At 43.3% G+C, this 17,220-nt stretch overlaps 1 protein-coding gene across 4 annotated transcripts in view; it reads right to left on the bottom strand.

The window, feature by feature from the left end:
• TDRP (testis development related protein) overlaps nt 1-17,220 on the bottom strand; it is a 100,061-nt gene that overhangs the window by 70,763 nt on the left and 12,078 nt on the right. For all 4 annotated transcript variants that reach the window (XM_033938955.1, XM_033938953.1, XM_033938956.1 and 1 more), the window contains exon 3: nt 783-842. In XM_033938955.1, coding sequence (XP_033794846.1) covers nt 783-842 — 60 coding nt within the window. The remainder of the gene's footprint in view (nt 1-782; nt 843-17,220) is intronic.

Here is a 17,220-nt window from a genome sequence, read left to right as displayed (position 1 = left end):
ATTTGCTCCCCAATTTTTTGAATAGGACATTTTCAGTAAAGATTAGAATCTACTAAGTCCCAACAATTAAAACATTTAAGGGTGATATAATCTCTAAATAAAAGTTGTACCTATGTAGTTAAAGCAGTAGAGATTGAGCATTTAAAAAGAGATTCCCATATAGAGATCCAAAAAGTTTCCTTCTCTAATGGCTCTAGATCTCTCTGCCATTTATCCTGGTAAGAATGTGAGGATAACTCTTTGAAAAAAAATATTTAGGGGGATGGGGGGAGTTAATCTTAATGAATCAGTTTCATATAATACAAATCCTAATATGTAGTAAGCCTCTTCATTTCACTCCCTTGTATTAAGAAAGATCAATAAAATGAGATTTCAATACAAATCAGAACTAGTGTTCAAAAACAAATGAGTAACCTTTAGACCAGTGGTCTCAAACTCAAACCCTTTGTAGGGCCACATTTTTGATTTGTAGGTACTTGGAGGGCCTCAGAAAAAATAGTGTCTTATTAAAGAAATGACAATGAGGTAAAACTCTTTATAGTTTATAAATCTTTCCTTTTGGCTAAGTCTTAATAATAATATTGTAATTTATAACTAAAGAGACATATAATCAAGAAGCTGTTTTATTTTACTTTTGTGATTATGATAAACATACCAAGGGCCTCAAAATAGTACCTGGCGGGCCATGAGGTTGAGACCACTGCTTTAGACAGTGTAAAGCAAAAACAAATAAGTTCACAATTAATATTCACTGAACTACTGGGAAGAAATTAAGCACATACCTTTGTGGTTAGTTGTGACACAGGTGATGGAACCTCATCTTGAGGCAACTGGTCCTTAGTCTAAATTGAAAAAAAAGCAGCAGAAAAGAGTTACTGAGAAATAGAAGCAATGTTTCTCAAATCAGAGTGAAAGAATCTTCTCCATGGCTTTGCTTTACTTGTTGCAGTTAAGCAAATGAATTATGCAAAAGACACGCTGTCATAAAAGGGGTCCCTTCTGGGTTAGATATCAGGGTCAACTACTTTACACTAAGACCGTGACTATCAATAAGAAGGATACTGACATATTATTAATGAACATTTATGACATTGTTTTTTTAAGCAGCAAATTTGTTCACTTAACATAAAGGCAGTGTGACAAGGCAGTGGCTGCTGCCAGAAACTTGCTGGGCTGTATAAAGAGAGGCTTAGCCAGTAGAAGGAAGAAGGTGTTGATGCCGCTGTACAAGTCATTGACTGGTAAGGCCCCACTTGGAGTATTGTGTTAAGTTTTGGAGACCGTATCTGTCAAAGGACGTAAGAAGACTTGAAGCAGTCCAGAGGAGGGTGACGAAAATGATGCTTGCGCCAGAAGATGTATGAGGAGAGACTGGAAGCCCTGAATATGTATACCCTAGAGGAAAGGAGGGACAAGGAGATATGATTCAGACATTCAAATACTTGAAGGGTATTAATGTAGAACAAAATCTTTTCCAGAGAAAGGAAAATGGTAAAACCAGAGGACATAATTTGAGGCTGAAGGGTGGTAGATTCAAGAGCAATGTTAGGAAATTCTACTTTATGGAGAGGGTGGTGGATGCCTGGAATAAGCTCCCGAGAAAGGTGGTGGAGAGGAAACAGTGACTGAGTTCAAAGAAGCGTGGGATGAACTCAGAGGATCTAGAATCAGAAAATAATATTAAATATTGAACTAAGGCCAGTACTGGGCAGACTTGCACGGTCTGTGTCTATATATGGCCATTTGGGGGAGGATGGGCTAGAGAGGACTTCAATGGCTGGGAGGGTTTAGATGGGATGGAGTAGGTTTTAACGAAGATTTCGGCAGTTGGAACCCAAGCACAGTACCGGGTAGAGCTTTGGATTCTTGCCCAGAATAGCTAAGAAGAAAAATTAAAAAAATTTAAATTGAATCAGGTTGGGCAGACTGGATGGACCATTCAGGTCTTTATCTGCCATCATCTACTATGTTACTACAGCTTTCTTTTACAGCTTTATCCCAAAATACACTTTTCAAACATTGTTTCACCTCTGTCAGTATCTGCACACCCTCCTACAGATTACAGTTTAAAGGGGAATTCTATAAATCTCGCTCAAAAATGGGTATTGGAAAAGATCAGCACTAAGGTCCGGAATCTGTATAGGATGCCCAGGAGGACGTCCTATACAGAAACGGGCCTACATTAACCCCGATTCTGTAACCGACGTCCATGTTACAGACACCAGTTACAGAACCGGGTTAGAGTAGACGAGGCCGCTATACTAGGTATAGCGGCTGCAGCCGCCTGTCCCCCCCCTCGACTATCGCCGGCAGCAGGGTGCCCAACCCCTCCTGTCAAAGGATGCACCCCGACGCCCCCAATCGCTGGCAGGAGGGTGCCCAATCCCTCCTGCCGGAAGGCTGTTCACCCGCATGATTCCTGGCAGGAGGGTGCCCAACCCCTCCTGACGGAGGATGCCCCCGCTGCAGACCCCCCTAACCTCCCCCCCCTCATTAACCTTTAATCATTGGCCGGATGGTCTTGTTACCGGCCGGCCGGCCGGCAGGCTCACCTCGTTGAAATGAGGCGGGCCACCCCTTTCTATCCCATCCCCACTAAAACTAAGGCCTGATTGGCCCAGGCTTATCGAGGATGGGCCAGAAAGGGGATGGGCCCAAAAGGGGCGGGCCCGCCTCATTTCGAAGAGGCAGGCCTGTCAGCCAGCCAACAATTAAAGGTTAGTATGGGGGGAGGTTAGGGGGGGTCCGCAGAGGGAGTGTTAGAGCGAGATGGGCCTGGAGGGGGCACCCACCTGTCGGCGATTGTCGGGAGGAGGGGGGGTGGACATGCAGCCGCTATACTTATTGCAGCAGGGAGATCCCTTGCCACAATAAGTATAGTGGCCTCGTCTACTTACAATGTAGGAAAGCATTTTGCTGGCCAACATTGTAAGCATCTCTCATTCTACTAGGAAGATGCATAGGGTTGCCTAGGTTCGCCTAAGGCTACCGCCTAGCCTTAGGTGAGCTTAGGTGGTCTTACGGCCTCCCTAGGCTCCCGAAGGCACCTTCAATATAGTGAATGCCGATAGTTTGGGGCAAAGTAATTTATTTAAGCTGGTTTGGGGGCCGCTGACATCATATATTACTTCACTATAGTAGGTCTTTGATTATGAGTCAGTTTTTGTTTATTTTCGTATACATCCAGGAAAGGGTGGGTGGGGGGGCACTATTTCTGTCCTAATTTGACTTTTGAATGCTCCATAACTTCTGCCCTGTAATGGCGTCAACCTGAAAAAACGTCGTGGCAAAACTAAAATGCCACCTATGCATAGGGCAGAAGTCCTTATCACTGATTCCAGCCAGTCCCCAATAAGGGCTCACTAACAAGTGCATATGTGGCATTTTAGTTTTGCCACGGCGTATTTTCAGGCTGACGCCATTACAGGGCAGAAGTTATGGAGCACAAGTCCTAGTGAGGATGATTGCATAGTAACATGGGTCACATCAAGCTTTCTGCCAATTGGTCACTGGATGTTAAATGTGGTTGGAACATGTTCAGTTAAAGTCATTTCTCTTGATCTCCTGACGAAGCCACGGGAGAAACGGGTCCCGTTGAGATCACGATTGTTAAGTCTCATTGCTGTTTGAAACTAAGTTCCACACTTATAATGTTTACAGAATATTTATGATATTTATAATATTTATTGTTTTAACACGATAAGATTTTGCATTAAGGTTGGTGAGTGATTGACCAGTAATTGATAAATTAATCCCCCAAATGGATCAGCTTAGGCTGCCCTATAGTGAGTTGGGGAATGAATTTCTGAGGTCTTACCCCAAATGAGTTTTATATTTTGAATGAAAGCTCACCCTTACCACTCTTTTCAGTATTGATTAATGAATTATTTATGATCTTTGGCAATAGTTATTTCACCTCACATTTTTGTTTTTTATCATATACGAATAGGTAAGAAATCGAAGGGAGTAGGTATTCTGTTTTCTCGCAAACATCCCTGGCAGATCCATACTACAGTGGCAGATAAGGAAGGGTGGTTGCTTAAGGCACACCTTTATCACCTCGCCTATTCATTTTTGAATGTCTATGCCCCTAATTCCGCCCAGGGAGACTTTTTCTCCAGTCTCTACCAGGTTCTAGCAGATAACACTGAGGGCTCCTTGGTGGTGAGTGGAGACTTCAAACTCACCATAGACCCTAGTATAGACAATTTAGCTTCTTCAGTCCTCTATGCCCAGAAAGATAGGGCCCAACTCCTTAGCTACCTGAATCAATGGGGAACTGACAGACATTTGGCGTTTTTTCCATCCGGGGTCAGGGATTATACCTATTTTCCCCAAAATATTTCTCCTTTTCTCATATTGATCTTTGTTTGGGAGGCCCTACCCTGTTAGAGCAGGTAGTGTGCATCGACATCCATACTGCTACTTGGTCAGATCACACACCTATCACCTTAACACTCTCACTTGATGCCCAGTGCTCAGGTCAGCACTATTGGCAGCTTAATGAAGCATCTTTACTAGAGCTGGCCAATGTCTCTCATTTAGAATCACAACTACAAAATTTCTTAGCAGTTGCATGCCTGAAGTGACCTCTCTTGTCCTCTGGGAAGCTCTGAAGGTTGTTATGCGGGGTAATATTATTTGTCTACAAGTCCATTTGAATAAGACAAGGAGTGCTGGGGAATCCTAGCTAAGAGCACAAATATTATCCTTGGAGACAGCTTGTAGGGGAACAGGGAGGACAAGGGATATCCAAACTAAGATCCAAGAGGCCAAGCTGCGACTCCACGAATTGGAGTTGGCTGATATCTCTGAGCAACTTACGAGAACTAAACAAGTGTATTTTGAGTTTAGCAATCAGGCTAGCAGATTACTGGCTTATAAAGAACATTGTATTTTACTGTAGTTCTTCATCAGATTCTAAACCAACTCACATCGTTTTCAGCCTTGTGATTGCCCAGAAAGCCTCGAACCTTTTCCAAGCCACTTTCTCCTCCCTAGTTAGCTTCTTGGGAAATTCCTTGCACTCCAATATCTTCTTTACCTGTGGTCCAACGAAGACATCAGCTTTGACTTTTGCCTCAGACAGAAGAGGGAAGATGTCTTGAAGATACTTTAAGGCTGCCATTTCCTTATCTAGAGCTCTGACAGATTGTTACATTAGGCCCAATTTGATGTGCAGTGGTGGCATCAGCACCTTCCAGGGATCTACCAGTTGTTTCGATTTGACGTTATTTCTCTCCACAGAGAACTTGGTACACTGTGGCCGGTGCTGCTTTTAGTAGTGCACCTCTGTGTCCCTGCTGTCCCAAAGGCAGAGATAGCAAGGAAACTTGGTAAAACCGCCTTGAAGAGCCATTAGGAATGCCACCATTTTGAAGTCTCTGATGACCTCCTAGTCATACTCATCATACTTTAAGGTGAAGCTGTTGTAATCCTCTATGAAGTGCACTGAATGAGCTTATGTGTGTTTGGCTGTGTCTAGGAGAGGGACTAGTAGTGTTTCTGTACCGTAGTTGCCTCTGAAGCCTGATTGTGAGGGGTGAAGAATGTTGTGGGTTTCTAAGTATTCGGTGAGAAGTTTTGCTACGAGGCCTTCCATTAGTTTGACATATAGCGATATTGAGGCTATAGGTCTGTAATTGGATGGCTGATCTGTTGCTCACTTTGGGTCTTTCAGAATAGGGGTTATGATGATTTTGGCGACTTCTTGTGGAAATTGACCCTCTGTGAGCATGTAACTAATCCACCGCATGAGATGGGTGCGGAATCTAGTGCTGGTGGCTTTTAACAGGTATGGGGGACAGTGGTTGAGGTTGCAGGCTGCCTGAGTGTATTTTTTGTAGAGTCTGTCTAGGTCATGCCATTTTGTGTCTGGGAAATCTGACCAGTTTCTGTCTGCTGCGTAGGCCTCATTTTCTTTAGGTGATATCAAGATTTCTTCGAGGTGGTTTGGAGTCCCGGTGAAGGTGTTTCTGGCTGTTGATATTTTGTTTCTGAAAAATTCAGCCAATTGATTGGCTGGAGGGGGCAGGGCAGTTTTGGTGGCCAGGTACAGTTTGGTGTCTGTGAGTTCCTTTAGTAGTTTAAAAAGTTTTTTGGTGTCTTGGATTTCTATGCTTATCTGATTGGTGTACTATGCCTTTCTTTTTTCTTTTAGCTTTTGTTTGTATTGTTTGTTCAGTGTTCTCCAGGTTGTTTTTTCTCCATTCTCTTTCAAGACGTCTGCATTGTCGTTTGAGTTGCAGTAGTTCGTTGTCAAACCATTTATCTGAGTGTCTACAGATTCTGGTCTTTTTCTGCAGTGATGTCATGTCTTCGAGGATGGATGTGCTTAGGGTGCACCAGTGGTTAATGAAGTCCTTGGGGTTTCCATTAGAGAATGACATAGGGAAAAAATTTGTCCCTGTCACATCCCCGCCCCGGCGACCACTGTCCCCGCCCCATCCCCGCTACTATTATCCCCGCAGAATCCATACAAGCCTCAGTACTGCAATATTTAGTTTATTCCTTCCTTATAAATCAAAGTTCTGGCTGCTGAACTAGAGAAAGAGATGTTCAGCTGACAGGGCTTTGTTTATAAATTTTTATCAACACAACTAATATACTACTTTATCCTAAAGCAAAAAAAAAAAAAAAGGGAAATAAATAAATAGAATTTTTTTTTCTACCTTTGTAGTCTGGTTTCTGCTTTCCTCATCTTCTCATTTAATTCTTTCCATCCATTGTCTGTCTTCTCTCAGCGTCTTCCATTTGCTCTATTACTGTGCCTCTCCCTTCACACCCCCCACCCCAATTGGTCTGGCATCCATCTTCTTCCCTCCACTGCCCCAATAGTCTGGCATCTCTGTCTTCTTCCCTTCCAGCATCTTCTCCCCACTCTCTGTTCCCCATTTCCCTTCAGCATCTTCTCCCCACTCAGTCAAGCTTCTAACAGCCACTGTGCCATTCTCTAGTTTCCATCTCATTATATTGTACACCGTTTAGACACTTGTTTTGATAGACGGTATATAAAAAATAAAGAAACTTGAAACCTGACTTAAAAGCAAAAGTTTTTTGGTTGTATCCTCTTTGTGGAGGGATCAGGGTCAATTTTTTTTGTTATTCTGGATTAAGCGACTTATCCAGGGTCACAAGGAACAGTTCAGGGTTTGAACCCTCAACCTCAGGGTGCTGAGGCTGTAGTTCTAAACACTACACCATACTCTCTTCTTTAAAAAAGGTTTGGATAATTTCCTAAAAAAGAAATCCATGGGCCATTATTGAGATGGTTTGGAAAAATACACTGCTTATTCCTAGGACAAGCAGCAAAAATCTGTTTTACTACTTGGGATCTTGATAGGTACTTAGTACCTGGGTTGTCCACGGTTGGAAAGAGAATACTGGACTTGATGAACCTTCAGTCTGTCCCAGTATGGCAATTCTTATGTTCTTAAGAGGGTGACCTGTAACTAGGTGGCTGGATATGTTGCCATCTACTATGGGGATGACACTGTAGGACCTCATCGGACTAGCACTTGAATGACTTCTTTTTGGATCTTTAACTTATCAAGTCACTAGCACACAAACCCGAGTCGATGGCACCTAGAGCAGTGGGTCACCTTACATGGCACTGCTGTGAACTTCAAAAAAAGGGTGCCACATAAACATCTCTTATACGTTACGGTGAACCCCCCAAAAAACACTATACCCAACTGTCTACAAACCCAATAGCCCTTATGGCTGCAGGTGGCACCTATATGGCAGTAGAGTACGGTTTGGGGTGATTTTGGTGGGCGCATATGTTGCTCTATAAATGTAGTGGTTAGAGTGGCTTATGGGCCTGGGTCTTCCTCTCCATGGTTCATTAGCCCAGGCTATTTAAAGACACCTATGTGCAGTTCTACTAGGCTTTCCTATATCAGGTACTGAAGTTCTGGAGACAGGTATGTACTTTTTTATTCTGATCTTTATGGGGATATGAGGGGTTCAGTGAACACTGGGGGATTGTGTGGGTCTTTATGTTGTCTCTGCAATGGTTACCTGGTCAATTTGGATACCTTTTTGGCAGTTATACTTGTTTTTATTTTATTTATTTATTTAATTTGATTTCTATCCCGTCCTCCAAGTAGCTCAGAATGGGTTACAAGCGAACATTCACAGTGGAATACATTTGGACAATACAAAGACTATACAGCAACTTAAGTATAGGTTAAGAATGCAGAAGTGAGTGCAGGAGAAAGGGGGAATTTTAGGGTGTGATGAGTCCAGGATGTCTAGTAAAACATTTGATTATCCCTGCAGGACGAATAAGTCTAGGTCAGCCCACATACTGCCCTAACCACTTCTCCAGATACGCCCATTTTAGCTCTAGGCACACAATGGCATTCAGAGGCATATAATGTCTCGCGGCACATCCAGAAAGTCAGTTTGATTATCGGCACTTGGACAACCTGTCTTTTAGGTAATCTTGGGCGGGTTTTTAGATGTGTTTAAGTTTTGATTGAGCCCCATAGGGTGTAAGCCAAGATAGAACATATATCCCCCTCCCTCTTTATCAAGCTGCGCTGCCAAGCAGGAAGCTAAATGCCGAGCCGCCCATTCTATTCCTATGGGCGGCTCAGCATTTAGCTTGCGCTGCTCGGCAGCACAGCTTGATAAAAGGGGGGAATAGATCAGGGACTAATTTAAAGAAAGTTACACATAAGGTCAGAATGGTGCTTAAAAATTATCTCAGCTAGGAGTGGATAAATATGTCCTGCTATAGTAAGTGTTGCCAGTGAATAAATGAAGACTCATGGTACCAAATCATAGCCCTGCTTATTATCAAGCCACAAGGGCAAAGGTGCACAAGGAAATTGCCAGGTCTAAAAATACAGAGAAAAAACACTGAAGATTTATAAAATGCGAAAACACTACAAATGTAGAAATACTGTTTCCCTCCAGAAATATGTTTTCATATCACATCCATCATTTAGACTTCTGATACCAACTTCAGTAAAATAGTGATTTTGCTAATGCAGTGTATTGGCACTAAACAAAGAAAGGTTTGTCCAAAATTATTTACTTCACACCAAACACTATTGTTAAAAAACTGGTTATGGATGCACTTCTTTTATTCAAGTCCTCTTTGCCCTTGAAAAGGCCAAATGATTCAAATGCCAGAAGAGATAAAGCAGGAAAATACCAGATTAAATCTCCAGTACAGTCCTGGGAGATCCGACTTTCTTCTGTGCCTTTATTAACAAAATGAAACCAAGGTAAAACAGTTTATATTGCCTTTCTGGAACTGCACATATTATTACATTCTTTAAATGAAATAGGGAGAAAAAGTGATTTCACTTTGATTTTTGCACATATAAAATTGTTAAATGAATGAAAATCTAATTTGCTACTATATACTGTTTGCAATCTATAGGACAATATGAGGGACATTCCCAAAAAGATGTCCAAATTCAATTTTGGATGCTTTACAAAAAAAAATCCAGGGCTAAACATGGTCATTTTCGAATCACAAAAGCGTCTCTCCTTTGCATTCAAAAATTGCCCTATTTTACACATTTTTATGCTCAGTGTGTCTTTCTTTAAGGAGCATTTTTAAACAAAAAATGTTGAAGGAAAATACACACAAAAACAAGCCATTGGGATTGTCTAGGAGCCAGCAGTCCTACTGGACTGGCTACACAGACATCCCAGCAGAGCAGTGAGGCAACTAGGGGGCAGTCCAGAGAAAGGCTACTAAAATGGTGCGTGATCTTCATCATAAGGCGTATGGGGACAAACTTAAAGATCCCAATCTGTATAATTTAGAGAATAGGCAGATATGATAGATGTTTAAATAGCTACGTGGCATAAATGCACATGAGTCGAGTCTTTCATTTGAAAGGAAGCTCTGGAATGAGAGGGCACAGGATGAAGTTAAGAAGTGATAGGCTCAGGAGTAATCTAAGGAAGTACTTTTTTACACAAAGGGGGGTAGATAACATGGAACAGTGTCCCGGTAGAGGTGGTGGAGACAGAGACTGTTTCTGATTTCAAGAAAGCCTGGGATAGGCACATGGGATCTCTTAGAGAGATGAAGAGATGAGCAGACTGAATGGGCCACTTGGCCTTTATCTGCCATCATGTTTCTATGTTTCTATTACAGGGAAGTTAAAGTGTTTTATACATATCATCCATACATTAGAAGGGCAAACAGTGAGCAAGATCTCCCCAGTTAGAGGGGAGTCGGACATAAGTGGGCAAGGGCCTCGGCAACTAAAGGGAGGAAGGTTGGGCAAGAGAGAGCCATGAGAAGAGAATGGCATGCTATCAGGTCAGACAAGGGAGGGAAATAGTTAAGAGGGAAGAGGGTTCAAAAGGAAACATTACTTATGGAAGGGGAGTTGTCTCCATGTCCAGAATGATTTCAGGCAGGAGAGGGAGGCGTCAGGCAGATCATGTTTGGGTGTGCAGGCAAAACAGATGCATCGACAAATGCATGGCAGCATATTTACTTTTCATGCCCGCCATCTTCGCTTGCTGAATTTCAGGACTGCTGTTACCAACGCCCATCAAGCCTGAAGTGTTGCGAACTTGGCTTGTGTGATACACAGAGCATGATCATGGACAGGATTCACAGGGTTATCCCAGGATAAGCAGGCAGCATATTCTCACATGTGGGTGACGTCATCAAGGAGCCTCAGTACGGACAGGTTTAAAAGTGCAGTGCCACTTTAAGAACTTGAGAAAGTTTACAAACTGCCCACACTGCGCAAGCACAAGTGCCTTCCCGCCCTATGTAGGCTCGCAGCTGTTTAGTTCTTAGTTTTCTGCGGAGCTAAGAAGTCATGTCTCTGAACATTGTTCAGTTTTTGACATTTGTCTTCCTGCTCACGTTTTTCTTTTAAATATTTCTTCTTAAAAAAAAAAAAAAGAGAAAAGTCCTTTTTTTTTTCTTTCTTTTCCTCATGGCTTTTGCCATTGAGGGCTTTGTTCTCAGCCATTGAGTTTGATGTAGCTGACGCGGTCTTTCCATCCATGTCCAGGCTGTTAGCAGGCTTCAAAAAGTGTTGCAAGTGCTAAAGGCCAATTTCTATCACCGACTCACATAGTTGGTGCTTGCAGTGCCTTGGGCCTGAACACTGGGTAGAATCCTGCACCTCGGTGCTCAACCTTGCAGAAACATTCCATCAAGAGCCGCAAATTCCAACAGGAGAAGTTTGGGACAAGCATGGACACCAACAAGATATCGATATCAACATCGGTGTCAGGAGACCTTGCTACATCCGGTAATCCAGATAAGAAGCCACCAGCTTCCCAACCAGCGTTGCAGATCAATCTTACATCGAATCCCTTGATGCCGACCAAGCAGAGACATCTACCGTTACACCCTCAACACATTGAGGTATGCATCCTCATCGAGGTCACCCTCTCTGAGGCAAGCCTCAGCACCGATGGTACCGGCAGATAAGCCAGAGGTACCAGTGCTTTCCTGTTGTGAAAAACTTGGTATGTTTTTCCAAGCAGAGTTGGGTGATGCTTTCAAATTGCTTATCCCAGTATGGATTCCCTCAGTACCGGCCCAGGCTCAGCATAAGCCTGTTAGATCTAGCGGTACCGCAACTGGTTCTCTGGAATGGCATTGATGCTCCACGCCTAGACATCGCAGGTCCAGTTCTCCATCGAGGCATCGATCCAGTTCGAGACATCGTTATTCCTCTTCCTCCTCCCTCCCCCCGTTTTAGAATTGTAATCACTTAGGAATATTTGATAAGCGTGTATATCAAATTTTAAATAAAACTTGAACACTCAAAGACTAGTAAGCATCGTTCTTCCTCACATGCATCCATAAGAAAACATCGCTCTCCCTCAGGTTCTTTCAAGAGAAAAAGAGCTTTGCGTCTTAATTCATCATTGTCATCAGATCGGCACCGGACTCCACGTAAGCATCAATCTTCGACGCACTCCTTCACCAAAGCCCTTTTATGACTCTGACTTAGTCTGATTCAGTTGAGAATTTGTCTGAGTCTACAACGGAGGCTTATGACACTCCCTTGAAAAAGTCTCCACAGAAGTCTCCATCAAGGGCTAAATCTCCTACTGAAAGACTTTCTTTTAAGAACATAAGAAGTTGCCACCACTGGGTCAGACCAGAGGTCCATCGCGCCCAGCGGTCCGCTCCCGCGGCGGCCCATCAGGTCTGTGACCTGTGAAGTGGTTCCTGACCATTTCTGTAACCTACCTCTACATCTATCTGTAACCCTCAATCCCATCATCCTTTAGGAACCTATCTAAACCTTCCTTGAAACTCTGTAGTGTGCTCTGGCCTATCAAAACCTCCGGAAGTGCGTTCCATGTGTCCACCACCCTCTGGGTAAAAAAGAACTTCCTCGCATTTGTTCTAAACCTGTCCCCTCTCAATTTCTCCGAGTGACCCTTTGTACTTGTGGTTCCCCACAGTCTGAAGAATCTGTCCCTGTCCACCTTCTCTATGCCTCTCAGGATTTTGAAGGTTTCTATCATGTCTCCTCTAAGTCTCCGCTTTTCCAGGGAGAACAGCCCTAGCATTTTCAACCTGTCAGCATATGAAAAGTTTTCCATACCATTTACCAGTTTAGTTGCTCTCCTCTGGACCCCCTCAAGTACTGCCATGTCTTTCTTGAGGTAAGGCGACCAGTACTGGACACAGTACTCCAGATGTTGGCGCACCATTGCACGATATAGCGGCATGATGACTTCCTTCGTCCTGGTCGTGATACCCTTTTTAATGATACCCAACATTCTGTTCGCTTTCTTTGAGGCTGTCGCACATTGTGCTAATGCTTTCAATGTTGTGTCCACCATCACTCCCAGGTCTCTTTCAAGGTTGCTCACCCCTAGCAGTGATCCTCCCATTTTGTAGCTGAACATCGGGTTCTTTTTCCCTACATGCATGACCTTGCATTTCTCTATGTTAAAACTCATCTGCCACTTTTTTGCCCACTCTTACAGTCTCGTTAGGTCTCTTTGCAGGTCTTCGCAGTCTTCCGCGTTTCTAACCCTGCTGCAGAGTTTGGTGTCATCAGCAAATTTAATAACCTCACATTTCGTCCCCGTCTCCAGGTCGTTGATAAATATATTGAACAGGAGCGGTCCCAGCACCGACCCCTGTGGAACTCCGCTCATGACCCATTGCCAATATGAGTAATGGCCCTTTACTCCAACCCTCTGTTTCCTGCCTGCCAGCCAGTGTTTGATCCATCGGTGGACATCCCCCTGCACCCCGTGGCTCCACAGCTTCCTAAGCAGTCTTTTGTGAGGTACCTTGTCGAAGGCCTTTTGGAAGTCAAGGTAAATGATGTCTATGGATTCCCCTTTATCCACCTGGCTGTTTATTCCCTCAAAGAAATACAGTAAGTTTGTGAGGCATGACCTTCCCTTGCAGAAGCCGTGCTGGCTCGCCTTCAGTTGTCCATTGTTTTCTATGTGTTCGTAGATTGTGTCCTTGACCAGTGCTTCCATCATCTTTCCCGGAACCGAGGTAAAGCTCACCGGCCTGTAGTTTCCCGGGTCACCCCTTGATCCCTTCTTAAAGATGGACGTGACATTGGCTATTTTCCAGTCCTCTGGGATCTCCCCAGTTTTCAAGGATAGGTTACAAATTTGGCGTAGTGTTTCCGCTATTTCGTTTCTCAGTTCCTTTAATACCCTTGGGTGGATGCCGTCCGGACCTGGTGATTTGTCGCTCTTCAGTCTGTCTATCTGTCTGAGAACATCCTCTTTGCTTACTTCTAGTTGGACCAGATTTTCATCATGGTCTCCGTTTATGTTCTCCTCGGGTTCTGGGATATTGGATGTGTCCTCTCTCGTGAAGACTGACGAGAAGAACTTGTTTAACCTGTCAGCTATCTCTTTTTCCTCCTTGACCACTCCCTTCCTGTCCAAAGGTCCCACTTCCTCCCTGGCTGGTTGTTTCCCCTTCACATATCTGAAGAATGGTTTGAAGTTTTTTGCTACCCCGCCAGTCTCTCCTCATATTCTCTTTTTGCTTTCCTAACCACTCGGTGACGGTCCTTTTGGTGTCTTTATTAGGCAGTTGGGAAAAGAGCTACCAGTCATGCTAGAACAGGGGTGCCCATACTTTTTTGACTCGCGAGCTACTTTTAAAATGACCAAGTCAAAATGATCTACCAACAATAAAATTTTTAAAGAAACACAACACACACTGTACGCATAGAAAATGTTAATTATCATTCCTATTCCGGGGGTTTTTCAAAGAGGTCAAAGCAGATGACTCTATGCACTGTCACCTCAGTAACAACCATACAAAAATAGACAAATACCCACCCCCCTCCCTTTTTACTAAACCACAATAGCAGTTTTTAGCGCAGGGAGCTGCACTGAATGCCCAGCGCTGCTCTCGACGCTCATAGGCTCCCTGCGCTAAAAACCACTATTGCGGTTTAGTAAAAGGGGACCATATTGTAAAATATAGACAGCAGATATAAATTCAGACACATTTTGATCACTAAATTTAAAATAAAATCATTTTTCCTACCTTGTCTGGTGATTTCATGAGTCTCTGGTTGCACTTTCTTCTTCTGACTGTGCATCCAATCTTTCTTCCCTTCTTTCAGCCTGTATGCTTCCTCTCCTCCATACCTCATTCCCTCCCCCAACTTTTTCTTCCTCTCTCCCTGACCTTTCTTTCTTTCTCTCTTCATGCCCCCTTTCTTTTTTTTCTGTTTCTCTTCTTTCCTTCTGTCTCCCTGCCTGCCCCCTTTCTTTCTTTCTCCCTGCCCTTCCCCAAGCCACTACCACTGCCATCGGGGAACAGGACCCAAACCGCCACCAATGGATAACAGGCCCCAAAGCCGACGCCACCCCAAGCTCTCCCTGCTTCGGGCCGACCAGCATTCCTCTCCCCAATGTCAATTCTGCCATCGGAGAGGAAGTTCTGCCCAGCCAGGCAGCGATTGGCTGGCCCGAACTTCCTCTCCAACGGCAGAATTGACGTCGGGGAGAGGAAGATTGATCGGCCCGATAGATCGCCAAGGCAAAGTGAGTCCTGGGTGATTGACTCACTTTGCCTTGGCGAGCTACCGGTCGATCGCGATCAACCTATTGGGCACCCCTGTACTAGAAGCTGATTCTGCCTATAGTGTTGAATACTTGGAGGCCTTAGATTATGATGAGCCTCCTAAAGAACTCAGATTACCTATACATGGTATTCTTAAAGAGACTCTTCACAAGAATTGGGAAACACCCCTCACCATTACAGTGGCTCCTAGAAAATTAGATTCTCTGTATAAGATCAATTCTTCACCAGGTTTTGACAAACCACAGCTTCAGCACCAGTCATTAGTGGTGGAGTCAACTTTGAAAAAAATCTACTCCATCAAAAGTCTGTGCCACCAAGGCAAGGAGGGTGTACTATGGACAAATTTGGACGTTGCTTTACCAAAATTCCATGTTAGCAAATAGAGTACTAAATTACAATTTCTATATCTTCTGCTATATCAAACATCTGGTTCAAAATTGCTTTCTTTTGATAGATTGTATCCTCATCAAAGACCAACTCCCAAGTTTTTTTTTAGCTTGCCCATGGCACTTCAAGCTTAACCAAATTTAATTAAATAATGAAGGTGAATATCAGTTTCTGGGGAATAAATCAGTTTCTCTATCTCCGCCTGCTGGTAGATGTGTGCTATCCCATTGGTCTCTGGATTCATCTACTGCTGTTGCTAAGGAAATACTACTTATAGCCTAAGTCAGGGGTAGGCAATTCCAGTCCTCGAGAACCGGAACCAGGTCAGGTTTTCAGGATATCCACAATAAATATGCATGAGATAGATTTGTATCTCAAGGAGGCAGTGCATGCAAATCCATCTCATACATATTCATTGTGGATATCCTGAAAACCTGACCTGGCTCCGGCTCTCGAGGACCGGAATTGCCTACCTCTGGCCTAAGTGGTTTACATTCAGGTACTCAAGCACTTCCCCCTACCTGTCCTGGTGAGCTCACACTCTTATCTAACGTACTTGAGGCAATGGTGGATTAAGTGAGTTGCCCAGGGTCACAGGGAGCAGTGTGGGATTTGAACCCATAACCTCAGGGTGCCAAGGCTGTGGCTCTAACCACTGTGCCACACACTCCCATGACCAAGTAACCATGAAGATATCACTGGGCACCCTTCATCTCCTGTGGGCACTTATTGACACTTGTACCCCACATTTTCCAATCAAGGTTTAATGTAGCTTACAATCACTATCACATATTACATACACAAAACCAATTAAATTAGCATATATTAAGGTTAAAATTTTTAAATAGTAACATTTTCAGCATAGTATGAAACCTTAAATAATTTTCTTGACATCTAATTTCCAAAGGCAGTGAATTCCAGCATCTGGTTCCCTGATATTCAAACCCTACTGAATGAACCATTTAATATGCAATGTTATTAACATTTAAGGAATGAATGATGAGATATTCCCTAGACTCCTTTGTAGTGTTACATGCTGAAAGATTCAAAAGATGTTGCATATATCCTGGAGCAGTACCATACAATATCTGATGAATTTAACAGATTTTAAACACAATATGTGTGTGATTTGATGACTACTATAATAGGTGTAACAATGTGGATACTCTCATATCTTGATACTCTAAATCAAATGTGTTGCAGTGTTTTGAAGTTTCTTTAACAAAGTATTGTATCCTTAAAACCGTGAACGGCAGTTGAATGCTCCCTCAGACATTACAGATCCTCTCGACCCTGAAGAACGTTTTCTATGAAACATGCATGCATGGCAGAGGTGGTGAAATTGAAGATTTAACAATGCACTGAACAATAAGCACAAGCTAAGGGCTCCTTTTACTAAGATGCGATAGCGGTTTTAGTGCGCGCTTAGTGTGCACTAGACCTTAACGCCAGCATTGAGCTGGTGTTAGTTCTAGCCGCGTAGCACGGGCTTAGCGCGTGCTAAAATTCTGCATGCGCTAAAAACGCTATCGCAGCTTAGTAAAAGGAGCCTTAAGTGGTGTATAAATTTTAATATTAGTTTTGCATAATGATAAGAAGAAATAAGAAAAGTGAAAGAGAAATACACGCACAAAAAATTCATTAAAAATTGGATCAATAGACACCTAAGCAATCGGAAGTATGTTGTGCCCGATTGCGTTCTGAAGATCCATACAAAAAAACCTTTCCAACTTATGGAGGGGCGAGTTTAATTTTTTGGGCTATTTTTAAGCCTTACCTGGTGGTGTAGTGGG

This window comes from Geotrypetes seraphini, chromosome 3, assembly GCF_902459505.1.
Source record: "Geotrypetes seraphini chromosome 3, aGeoSer1.1, whole genome shotgun sequence".
NCBI lineage: Eukaryota > Metazoa > Chordata > Amphibia > Gymnophiona > Dermophiidae > Geotrypetes > Geotrypetes seraphini.
This window is presented reverse-complemented; position numbering and strand designations above follow the sequence as displayed.